The sequence below is a fragment of the Alligator sinensis genome, unplaced genomic scaffold (genome assembly GCF_000455745.1).
Source record: "Alligator sinensis unplaced genomic scaffold, ASM45574v1 scaffold803_1, whole genome shotgun sequence".
NCBI lineage: Eukaryota > Metazoa > Chordata > Crocodylia > Alligatoridae > Alligator > Alligator sinensis.
In genome coordinates, this window is record NW_005842886.1 from 276,478 (window position 1) to 289,278 (window position 12,801).

At 46.0% G+C, this 12,801-nt stretch overlaps 2 protein-coding genes across 2 annotated transcripts; both read left to right on the forward strand.

Annotated features, from left to right (window-relative positions):
- Window positions 1-1,473: 1,473 nt before the first annotated feature.
- LOC102374849 (C-X-C motif chemokine 10-like) lies at window positions 1,474-4,611 on the forward strand. The gene is made up of 4 exons (XM_006035885.2): window positions 1,474-1,601; window positions 2,750-2,876; window positions 3,180-3,269; window positions 3,986-4,611. The coding sequence occupies exons 1-4, from the start codon at window positions 1,541-1,543 to the stop codon at window positions 4,008-4,010; spliced, it is 303 nt and encodes a 100-aa protein (XP_006035947.1). The 5' UTR covers window positions 1,474-1,540; the 3' UTR covers window positions 4,011-4,611.
- Window positions 4,612-8,521: 3,910 nt separating this feature from the next.
- On the forward strand, window positions 8,522-11,555 carry LOC102375089 (C-X-C motif chemokine 10-like). The gene is made up of 4 exons (XM_006035886.2): window positions 8,522-8,647; window positions 9,370-9,475; window positions 9,779-9,868; window positions 11,108-11,555. The coding sequence occupies exons 1-4, from the start codon at window positions 8,587-8,589 to the stop codon at window positions 11,148-11,150; spliced, it is 300 nt and encodes a 99-aa protein (XP_006035948.1). The 5' UTR covers window positions 8,522-8,586; the 3' UTR covers window positions 11,151-11,555.
- Window positions 11,556-12,801: the final 1,246 nt, after the last annotated feature.

The window sequence follows — 12,801 nt, forward strand, 5'->3', positions numbered from 1 at the left end:
GTGTGGGCAGCTCAGTCCATTCTGTGCCCAGGATTTTGCAGCCTAGAGAAGTCACTCCAGCTTCGCTTTAACTTTCAAACAAGGATTACAATCAGCATCTCACTCGGCATAATTCGCTTGTCTTGCGAGACAGACGGATGCCTATTACTACCTTTAAAAAGTATTTGACCCCTCCAGTGGCTCTCACTGTCTTGTTATGTTTCTGATTCCTGGTAGAGGAGCAATTTGTATCTACAGGTGGGACCTGCATTTAGTATTCACTGTTAAGTGAACCCCACTGAGCCCAGGTGGCTCTTACTTGATGTGAAAAAATACAACACGAACAACTGTGATATGCCAGATTTCACAGCTGTAATTCACACTTGCCTAGATAGCGGGAGCCATGAAAATATCACTTTGCCAGCTAAACAGACTGGGCATTGTATGATCTGTGAGGGAAAGCCCCAGTAGATAATAACTGTGGACTTTTTTTCCTCTGTGCTACTTGTTCCTATTTCATTGAATCTCCTGATTTCTGAGAAGAAGATATATAGGTTTCACTTTCAGTCACTCAAGCAAGGCATGCTTGCCATATGTGACAGGGCTATTATGGGAGCAGCGCTGCCTTGGACTCCTGAAGAAGCAATTCATTGAGGGAGTTCAGGAAAGGAAACAGTCCCCCAAAACACCTCAAGGATGGGAAGGGAGCAAAGAAAATGGGGCTCAGTCATGTCATCCCCAATCCTGAGGATGACATGAATAAGCAATAACAATTGGGCCCTTCAGGTTCAAACCAACACTGTAAAAGCACCTAAAATATAAAGTTACAAATGTGTTATTATCACAACCATTCTCATTAAATATGCAAAACCTTTCCATTTCAGTCTGAGACGTTGATTAAGATTTGCTTTTAGACAACATGTCATGGGTATCATTGTGGTCTCTGAAACAGAATCTTCAGTTTAGAGGGCATGTGGCTCAGGAGCATTGTCCCACTTTGGGGTGTTAGGGTATCTAAAAATACCCAGAGAACTAATGTTAAGTGCAGAAAGCTTTCTGGCTTGTTACTGAGGAAGATGTCTAAGTGACATACAAAAGTCAGGCACATTTATACTGGCAGAAAAGAACTGAGATAACAGCTCCCTCATATCTCTCTCTCTCATCCAACAATATTGATTTGGGGGGCTTTTACTTCAGGAATTCCCCCTGTATTGTTTTTTTTTCTGCAAGAGTACGAAAGCAGTTGCCTTCCTGCTTATACATGATATGTAGGGTTACTTCCTAACACTCGCTGAAACGAAACTTGCTTCCTTCTGGGAAATCAGCATTTGCAGTGAAACAGGCAAAGAGAAAACTTTGCTGCTGGGACTTCCCCACACAGGCAGCATAGCCCTGGATTGGATTGTCTTAGCTGACACAGCAAGAATTCAGACCAATCAGCACCAAGGAGGGAAAAGGTTTTAGAGTATAAATATGCACTGGGAAACACTTTCCCTAAGCCACTTCCCAGCTTCTCTCAGATATTCAAGAACAATACTGAGGAACCTTCGCTCTCATCACCATGGACAGAACGGCTGCTGTTGTCCTCTGCTCCGTGCTGCTGCTCGTGGCTGAAATCCAAGGTAAGAGGGAGGGGTACAGAATAGATTTGTTTTTTTGTTTGAGTTATAAAACCCAAGGTGTGATAACCTGGGCACGCTCTGTAGACGATGCCTGCTTGGAATGCACCTAAAAGGGTCATGACTGGAGAGGCTGTGTTGTGCTGCTGTTACTGCTCAGCACTTTGGTTCACTCTGTTTGTGCTGTGACATGCAGGTCTAAGCACAGTGTAATCCTGCCATCATAAATGCAGGATGGGCAGCTTAGTTGTGGCTGTCTCAAAGAGGAGCAGGTGCAGGCAGGGATGGATTTCTGCCCATGCCCAACCCTGTATTGTAGGGGTATGGAAGCAGCTGCGGCCCATCACCTTCTGTGTCCTGTTTTAAGCTCTAGGGAAGGATAGTGAAGGCCTGTTTCACAGCACATGGAAGTCAAGGCTTTCAGTGGCTTGTTGAGACGCAATAATGGTTGCCCCAACTGCTTGCTCTGCTTGTTCACTCCCATCCATTTTACACCAGCGGGTATCCCTAGACCTTAACTTTGGGGTGACTCCCCAAAGACTCCCAAACAGAATCAGGCCCACCAACTTGCAGACAAGGCTGGCAACACAAGTCCATGATCTCTCAAAGGAAGTGGTTCAGAAGGGTTTCACGCAAACCAACTAACCGGAATAAGGCAGTACTGTCATTATCATGACAGTGTGCTAAACTAAGTGGTCCCAAGCTAGCAACACAGGACATATTATGTGTTAGCCCTGAAGTGAAGCAGAGATTTTTCAATCACTCAGGGCATTTATACATGTGCTCCAGGGTGGGGACGGAGAAGTGGGGAGGAATGTCACATGTATCAGCGTCCGTATGCTGAAAAATGGTGGGGGGGACGGACACTTTAACTAAAACTCTTAAAATGATCTTTAGTTAAAACACCCCACCACCACTTTTCAGCATGGGGACACTGATACACGTGACACTAGAGTATGCCGGAGCACAGTAATTACCATGCTCCAGCAGACTCAATTAATTGAGTCTGCTCCAACATGCTTTAACTACAGCAGGTCAGAGAAGCCTCACTGCACATGTATAGGTGCCTTCTCATTCCATCATAAATACATTTTAGATCTTTCATCTTTGGGTCTGATCTTGTACTGATCTCTCTGTCTTATTTCCACTAGGAGCTCCAAATGCTGGAAGAGGACGATGCCTGTGCACAGCAAAAGGTTCTAACTTTCTTCCACCAAAATCCTTGGCAAAACTAGAAGTGTTTCCAAAGAGCTCTTCCTGCGAGCACCTTGAGATCATGTGAGTAACACTTCTATTGCTCAGCTAGCCCTTTCCTCACCAGAGGGGTTGCTTCTGACAGTAACAGAAAATGCAAGATCTGGTAGAACACTGGCACACAGCTGTGCTCAGTGCTCTATAAACACGCCAGGTAGTCAGAGCTTCCCTGGGTGACCTGTGTTTATCTTTTTCCCCCTTTATGATCACTGTCAAATTACAGTCACCGTAGTCTCAGACTTCTGATGATTAGAATCTGATGAGAGATACAAGGATGATGGCACTTTTTCCCTGAAATATTAATTCTCCTTCCTTTTTTTCTTTCAGTGCCACATTTAAGGACTCTAAACAGCAAGTGTGCCTGAACCCGGATTCGAAATGGGTGCAGAAAATAGTGAAAAACCTCATCAAGAGAAGGTAGGTTTGAGCTCAGTCTGCAAGGAAATACCCTGAGAGCTTGGGGCTTGCCTCATTCTTACACATCAACAAGTCCCTCTCCAGACTCAATAGAGTCTGTTGGTCTTTGAAGTGGCACAGCCTACAGCTAAATCACTGTCCCCAGTAGCCACAGAAACCTCCTCAGAACTATTCAATGTGCTCACTTGCAAGAACAACCTGGCATGTACCCAGAAAACACACTGAATACCCTATGCCATCTCTGCATGGTGCTCCTCCTAGGGGAGCAAGTGAAATGCCAGGGTTTGAGTTAGCCCTGTAGGGAAGACCAGAACCTGTATCTCAGAAAAAAACACAGGGTCTAATGGATTGTGGGGGCAGGGGAAATTTTCACCTCATTCTGCATCCCTCATCTAGGCCTTGGTACTTTCTCGGGAGTAGCCATCATGAGATGTGCAAGGGTTAAGGGCCAGGTTGTGCTATACCCACAGTCTCAGGGTGATATTGGGAGTATTTGGAGTAAGGAGCTGAAAAGTATATTAGTAGCAGAACCTTGTCCTTTGCATTTAACTCTCTGCTCTGCCCAGAGCGGCAAGGCCGCATGTGATGAGCTTGGTTCTGATGTCACTTCCAGCAGCATCAGAAAGGGGAAAGAAAAGCCATCCTCTGATGGATGGAATCTGGAAAGATGCAATCCCTGCTCCAATGATAACATTCAATTGTGTTTATTCTGACAGGTCTAAACGTGGCAGCGCCCTGTAAGATAGATGATGCACCAGCAAGAGATGTCTCAATGAACTAGCAATGTCACAGAGATTCAGGGTGTTTTCTGTGAGTGTCTTCTATCCAGCTCTACAGAACACTGATGCTGCAGCTGAAACTTTAACTGTGGTCTTCAACACTAACTCATGCCTCTGCTAATGTAACCTGTGAGTGATGACAGTGCTGAAACGCCAAGCATACCTCAGTCAAACAAAGTGATGCACTTAATCCTCAGTAACAAAGAGAGCAGCTTGAGCTGACTTTGGTCAAGGGGGTCAGCTCATGGCTAAAAGTGTAAATACTCAGATGGTTTCTGCTTCCTTGATCAGCAAGTACTTCCTGGACTAGCAGAAGTTGGATTTTCCAGTTATCATTATAATTCCTAATGCTGTTCCCACTCAGCTTATGCTGAGTGGTCCTTATGGACATAAGACTCCAAAAGTAGTTGTTATGCTAAGAGAAACTAACTTAATTCTTTGATGTATATATTATTTCATGCTATAGTAATGTACATAATGTAGAAATGGTTGTATGTGTGGGCTGCCAGGTACTTGCCCACTGGGTCTGTTAATAAAATAAAATATGTCTTAGAATATAAAAAGGATGAGGCTATTTATTTAACCAATGTATAAATATTTCTTGTGGGCCATAAATGTGTATGAGCATTTGCCAAATGTAAGCTGATGAACTTGCAAAACTGAAGTGACTTAACTAACAGTCAATGGGTTCATCTACATGAGAAGCTTTACAGCACAGTAGATTAGTCTACTGCACAGTAAAGCATCACCATCAACACGTGCACAACATTTAAATTAGTTTACTGAGCAGTTAGCTAGTACCTGTAAATGCAGGTATTTAACTAATTATGCAGTAAGTACTGAGCCATGAGGCTGGCAGTTGCTCCTGCTGCCTCCTGTTGCCTGTCCCAGCCTGGCCTTTAGACCCGTAGCCTGGCCCCTGGGTCTATGCCAGCTACTGCCAGCCCCTGGGCACTGGGTCTTAGGGGCATGCTGGCCACAGAAGGCCCACCATCACCTGGCTCTGGCCCCCAATGCCTGCCCCACCACCTGGCTGCCTCCCAGGCACCTCTGCTGTAGACACATGCCAAACCCCAATGGTACCTGGAGTCTCTTGCTGAGCCCCCGAGGTCTTTCAAAGCACCCATGATGATGGCCTCACCAATGCCACAGACAGTGTCCCAGGGCCCTAACTGGTCAGAGGGAGAGACTGCCAACCTTATCGTACTGTGGGGTGACACCAAGGTGCAGATCCAGTTTTCCTGTCTGCTCAAACACCCAGATATATGAAACCATGGCAGCCCAGTCTGTGCAGCAGTGCCGCATAAAGATCCAGGCCCTGTGGGCCCAATGGGTCCATGTCACAGACCATAACCACTGGTCTGGCGCTGCCCTTTATACAGCAGCTGTTCCACATCCTGGTTCCCAGGGACCCTGGACGCAGCCATGCGGTGCACAGCAGCACAGACAGCATGCCAGAGCCTCCACCAGGCCCCAGCAGTGTCAAGCAAGTCTGCAGACAAGGGCCCCACCGGGTGCAGGTCTCAGTGCACTCCCCACCCTCATCTATCAGCTCATACAGCCCAAGTCAACTACTGCCCTGCTGACTCTGGGCGCACAGCCCCAGTGAGGAGGACAGGCCAGGGATGTCACCAGCCATGAACAGCTCCAGGTCCTCCCCAGAGGGAGCCACTGCCTGGGCAGCCAATCGCCATGCCTCTGTGCTCCAGGACACCACCTTCAGTGGCATATTGCCACCTTCAGAGACAGACTTGGGCTGCTGGAACAGCCTGCCATGCCCATCCAATAAGCCCCACACAGGGAGGAGGCCTGGGGGAAAGGGGGCACCCACACCAACTCTCCCACCTGCCCCTGGGCTGCACACCTGGAGGCAGGGGCCCCATTCAGAGGGTACCCCCCTCCCTTTCCTGCGCCTGCCCCCCTCCCTGCTTGGCCAACCTCGCCTCTGCCCCCTAGTGTTCCCTCCCACACACAGGGAGGTGGGAGAAAGTCCACAACTTTACTGGGCAGCCAGTGTCCTCTCAGTTAGGCAGCCAGTGGCCTGTCATATGCAGAGAAACTCATTAATGGCACCAGCGATCTCCTCCTTGGCTGCAGGGATCAGGCACTCATAGCATAGACACAGATACCCTCCCAGGCAGCGGCACACTCTGTGGGGAAGCGTGGGCTTGTCTGGGTTGTTGTCAAAGCTCAGGGCCCCACGCTAGGTTCTCAGCTGCACCTGGGGCACCATGGTGATCAGCAGCAGTGGGGCACAGTGGATCAGGCTCCCCTTGCTGCACTCAAACAGCCTGGCACACTTGGGGTGCAGATGGGGACACTCTCAGCAGGGGCACATTTGGGGTGCAGACCACATGCAGTGTGGACCCTGGCCCACGCTGCCTCTCTGGAGAGGCCCACCGGGGGGAGGGCATCACCAGCAATGTGTCCCAGCTGGGTGGGAGACCCTCACATCCTAACCTTGGGCCTGGCGCCATGGAAGCAAACTGCCTGGCCTGCAGGAGGAGAAGGGGGGAAGTTGGTTTGAAGTAGTGGCAGCTGCTGCCAGGAGTCAGCCTGGCCTGACCTCCCTTGCGGGGAGATTGAGAAGGCAGGCTGGTGGTGGTAAGCACCAAACAGGCTGTCTGCCCCTGCAAAGGGAGAGGGGATGGAAGGCTTGGCCGGTGACCACCTATGGCAGGGGCCACCTGGCTAACTTAGCATGGTCCCTGGGCACCTGCGCACATCCAACCTGATCAGAGGCCAGAGGCCTGTGAGGAGGGAGTTAGAAGTTGATTCCCCCATCTGGCTCTGCAGAGCTGTTCAATGCAAATATAGCAGGTGAGCCTTTAAGTGTCATTTCCAACACAGTGTAACAAACCCCTGCAATGTCAGGCATGATCACTACAGCCAACAAATGGTCTTCTCACTTTTATATAGAAAGTGCTAGGGATTAGGGTCACAGACCAACAGGCCAGAGGAAGGACAAATACAGGTGAATAGGCATTCACAGTATAACAACATTCACTTAAAGGTCAAGTAAACAGGTCATAGTCAGTACCACTGGAATGCATACATTCAGCACATAGAGCTCCTTCCCCCACCTCCGGAGGTTTTCCTAAGAATCCTCCTTTAGTCCAGAGTCACTCTGTATAGGTCTCTAGGTCGGGGGCCATGTGCAATCAGTCTATGGTTCATCTGCGCTGTGCAGGAGCTTGCCTCTCGCTTCATTCATTCTCAGATCTCCTCTCTCCATCCAACCTGAGCTCCCTAGCACGTAGCCAGCCTGGACTGTGTGGTTGCTTCCTTTTCCTGCTTCCCCAAGTTCTCTAGGATTTGCAGTCCAGCATCACAGCAACAGAACTCTGCATGATTGCTCATCACTTCCTCTTCCTGCTTTCCGGTGCCTCTGAGATTTGTAGTCCAGGGTCACAGCCAACAGGACTCCTCAGGGCTGCTTCCTTCTGTTACACATTCATCTCACATTCCCAATGCATACAATGCATTACATTACACACCACTTACGTTACAACTGGTTGGTGCCTCTGCTACTGTAATCTCTGGGTGATGATAAAGTGCTGAAGCACCAAACATATCTCAGACTGACATTCTGAAGTGATGCAGCTATTCAGTAGACTCCCAGAATGAAGCCTGAGCTGCATTTAATACTTCTGGACTACCAGAAGTTGGATTTTCCATTGTTATTTTTATGCTAAAAGAAATGAACACTTAGCTGTACATCTTGAAATCTAATTTTCTGTTTCAGAGAGGCTAGAAGTCACTTCAAACTTGGCATTGGTCCTTGGCATTTATTGTTAACTTACATAATTTATTGTCTTAAAGAAAAAATACCCTCTTTCCCATGGCTCTGTGGGAGTCTCACACTGACAGGTGGATCCAGCAGAGGAGAGGAGAGAACCTAAGCAAACACAAATGCTGTCTGGTGAACAAAGTCCTGAGAGCTTACCAGTAAGATGGGGCAGCTCTTGGGTTTTAAACATGAAGACAAATATTAAATATGCTGTGTCCTTCACAGTCATATGTAATTTATACATAAAATTTTGATCCATGTTTCTGAGCAAAATTCCTGGGAGAGACATAAACCTTGAGTATGAGCATTTGAGAGAACACACCTCCACCTCCTACCCTCACAACTATAGTTATTTGTGACTTTGACTTCCAGAATTCCCCATTTTAGTTTCTTCTGTGAAGTCCCCAAGGCAGAGCAGCTCTTTATATGGATCAGTGCTGGCTACTTGACTCTTTCAGTGCACTGAAAGTAAAACATAGCCTTATGAGAAAAGAGCCATTTCAATGAAAAGGGAACAATCGAAATATCTAAAAGAATTCCTCAGGTCTGGTGATTATCAGGACTTTCCCACAGACTGTATAGTCCCAGATAATTTTATCTGACAAGGCAATAATTCAGACCAATCAGCATCAAGGAGGGAAAAGCTTTTAGAGTATAAATATACACTGGGAAACACTTTCCCTGAGCCACTTTCCAGCTTCACTCAGATGTTCAAGAACAATACTGAGGAACCTTTGTGCTTGTTGCCATGGACAAAACCTTTGCTCTTGTCCTCTGCTCTGTGCTGCTGCTCACTGCTGAAATCCAAGGTAAGAGGGAGAGGTACAGAATAGACTCTGAGGTCTGTCTGAGTCATAAAACTCAATGTGATAACTTGGGAAAGCTCTGTAGAAGGTGTGTGCTTGGAATGCACCAGTGGCAAAAAGCCAAGGAGTGGTTGTGTTGTGATGCTGCTCACCGCTTTGGTTCACTCTGCTTGTACTGTGACATTCAAGATGGGCAGCTTGAATGCAAGGTGCAGGCAGGTATGGATTTCTGCCCAGGCCTGGCCCTGTATTGAAGGGGTAGGGAAGCAGCTGCAGACCATCACCTTTGTGTTTGTCCCATTTTCAGTCCTGGGTTCCACAGCACACTGAAGTCAGTAGGGTGTCTCCCAGGCTTTCAGTGGCTTCTTAGGAAGCAGTAACAGTTACCCTAACTGCTGCTTTGCTCATTCACTCCCATCCCTTTTACACCGGTGGGACTTTCAGACCAGGCTGACAACACAGGGGTGGCCATCATCTCCTAAAGAAAGTGGTCTAGAGGGGCTTAATGCAAACCAACTAACAGGAACAAGGCAGAAGACAGCTGTTTTTAATGTGGCACTGTGCTAATGTAAATGGGCGTAAGGGAACAATGCTGAATACATTTTATGTTGGCTCAAAGTGAGGCAGAACGTTTTCATCTCTTTTCTTACACCTTAAATATATTTTGTGCTCCAACCTCAGTGGGATGATATCCTTCTGATCTATCTTGCGCCTGTTTCTTTTAGGACGATGCCTGTGCACAACTAAAGGTTCTGACTTTGTTCACCCAAAATCCTTACAAAAACTAGATATGTATCCTAAGAGTCCATCCTGCGAATACATCGAGATCATGTGAGTAAAGATGCCATGGCTCCCTCCAGAGTCTACTTGTTGTAATGGCAGAAAATGTGGGGTTTGGGAAAATACTGGCAGTCTGCTGTACAAGGTATATACTATAGATACATAGGGTAGATAGAGCTTAACACAGTTTGTCTATTTATGTTCTTTGCTAATGCACTGTGCTAATCCACTGAACACTCAGGTCACCACAGGATCAGACTCTGCTGATCAAAAGCTAAGCATAGATACAAAGATGATGGTGACCTTCTCTTTGAATGAGTAGGGAGAATTAAGTCTATTTTTTTTTTCTTTCAGTGCTACACTGAAGGGCTCTGGACAGCAAAAATGTCTGAACCCTGATTCCAAGTTGGTGAAGAAGATGGTGCAGAACCTCATCAAGAAAAGGTAGGACTGACTTAAGGGGAAAAGGAAATACTCTGCTTCCATGTATCAATAGGGTATAAATAAGATCCCTTTCCAGGCTCAATAGATTTTTTTTTGCCAAAGGTCATTGTTCTTGCCCAGCTTATGGCTAAACTACTGCCCACAGAATCTGCAGAACCTGTTTTTTACCCCATAGGATACATCTACACGTGCACTTTACTGTGGATTAGACTAATTAGATCCACAGTAAAGCATCACCATCTACACATGTGGTGGTATTGGGGCACAGTAAACTAATTAACTCCACCACAAGCTAGTACTGTCCCTGACAATACTATATTATGGCAGAGTAATTAACTGTGGTGAAACGCACACGTAGCTGGTTATAGGCATAAATTGTGCCCAGTCATCTCAGCCAGCTGAAGGCCAGTCTCCTGCCTGCCAACTAGCCATACAGCTTTGCAGGTCTGCACCCTTGTGCCCCAGGCAGCCCCTCCACTGCCCACCGGCACTACCCAGAGCCCAGGGCTGACTCCGCGTACTCCTTACACTGCCCTTGCTCAAATTGCTGCTGTCCTGGGAGCACATATAGACGCTGCATCTGGGACCAGTTTATTCCGGCTTCAACTGCTTCGGAGTTTATCATCTCGCATTAATTGTTCATGTACATGCATCCACTGTATCATAGTGCCTGGAGCCCAGTCATATGGATCTGGAGAACACAGAATACCTCATTTCATATCTGCATGGTGCTTCTCACAGGAAAGCAGGTCAAATGCCTGGCTTTGTTTCAGAGCTGCAAGGAAAACCAGAGTAGCTCAAATAGCATGTTGATGATCTCAGTCTCAGGATTGAACTTTGTTTTGCTGAACTAAGGAATATTTGCTTTACTCTGTATTGCCCATTTGGTTTTCAGCAATTCATTGGGGATGACCAGATGTGTCACAGGTTATACAGGAATGCTGTTAATAAGCGCCACACTTGCATCTTTGGAGTAACACTTTGACTAGTCACAGAATAAATTACTAATCCAGGTCACAATGACAGAATCTGGTTATTAGCAGATTTACTACTTCTCTGCAAAACAAGAAACTATTGCATTGCCCCTGGTTTTGATTTTACTAGAGTAAATCTGGAAAGAATGCGGTGGAGTGAAACTGTGTAGAGCTGGTTACAGGAAAGGGAAATAGTATAGAAGAAACCATGGAAGAAACAGATGGTACTCCAACAATAAATTTCCTGCTGTGTTTATTTTGACAGGTTCCTAGCAAAACTTCCCAGTAAGTGGGCAATTCTTCAGTGAGAGACATGCCAATGGACGAGCACTATTGGAAGGTTTCAGCTAATCTGACACACACTTCCCAAAACAATCTTTATTTTAAAATTAGTTGCCTTAATTATTAAATATGCATCTTGCTTCCTTTTAATCTATATAATGTTACATGCAATTGTAATTAAGAGGTAAGTGAAAAACTTGGCCATAGGCTTTCTTAATAGCATTATACACATCTTATCATATCAAAGCAACAATGCTCTGTGTTTAACCTACATGCAAACTTTATTTTTAATGTAAATGTACATGACTATCTATTAAAAAGCAGTATAACACACTGGTGGAATTGAATTGCCTTCACTAATACTCTTTGTGCTATGTCATTCTCCTTGTAAATCCAGATCAGTAAAAGTGAATAAAAAGCACTGAAAACTATGACAGATGCTTGCATTGTTTTTCCTCTGTACTATGTTTGCCAAAATTTCATTCATTTTTCTAATACAGTATGTTATTATTAGTAACTGGATTTGAGAATTAATATGAATAATCTGCCAAACCGTTTCTAATGATAGAAATACAACCCCAGAAAACCTCAACCGCAGGCAGATTCTAATTACCTAGAACAGTTTGGACCAATCTCCAATCCACTGAACTTCACAGATACCTGGTACTTCTCATTCCATCCAGGAAGAGCACACACCAACTGCTGAAACTTCCTTAGCCCGACGAAGGGTTTTTGAACCCGAAAGCTTGCTTAATAACTATTCTCCAACTATTTGGGTTGGTCTAATAAAAGATATCAAATTCACCCAAGGAACCTTGTCTGCCTATGTCCTTAGACCAACACGGCTACAACCTAAACCCCTGCACAGATACCTGGTGACTTTCAAGATGCAGGAGGTATCTGGCACCTCCCACACACATCTATTCTCTCTTTCTGCTCTCCCCAGTGACATATCTGCAGGAGGAAATAGCTATCATAGCTTAACCAAAGGTGAATTAGTGTGGGTCTGGTGAAGCAGGGAAGGAAAGTGATTTTGCAAAAATCCTGTTGGTCTAATAAAATATATCATCTCTACTACGAGTCCCGATTGCCTTTTCCTCTAGACCAATATGGCTACAACCTGGATATCTGACACATGGAAGATATTGAATTTTATCCGATTTATTAAAAAATGAAATCTTCATATTTTCCCAAGCAGGAAGCAACTGTGACCACCTGAAACCTGAGATCCTGCTCCTGCCTTTGTTTCAAGGTAATTTGCATCATCACAGATCCTCACAGGAGGTGAGAGGCTTCATACCAGCTATGAACTGACTGCTCAGAGGAGTTTTCCATCTAGTGACTCCTCTGTGAAATCCTATGAAATATGAACTTCCATATCTACCCCGGAGAACTTCTACAATCTTTTCTCCCATGCCTGATGAAGGGTGTTTGTGCCCAAAAGCTTGCAATTAAAGACTTTTTTTGCAAACATCTTGTTGGTCTAATCAAACATATCTTCTTTACTATGAGTCCAGATTGCCTTTTCCCATGGCCAACTGGTGCCACTTTAGTTGGTGGGGCACGTGGCCCCCCGCGACCAGTCTCACTACCCAGGGGGAGGGGTGCCCCCAGCAGCAGATCTCATTGTTCGGTTGATCATGGTGGCTGATCACTGCAGCCGCTTCCAGGAGTGGC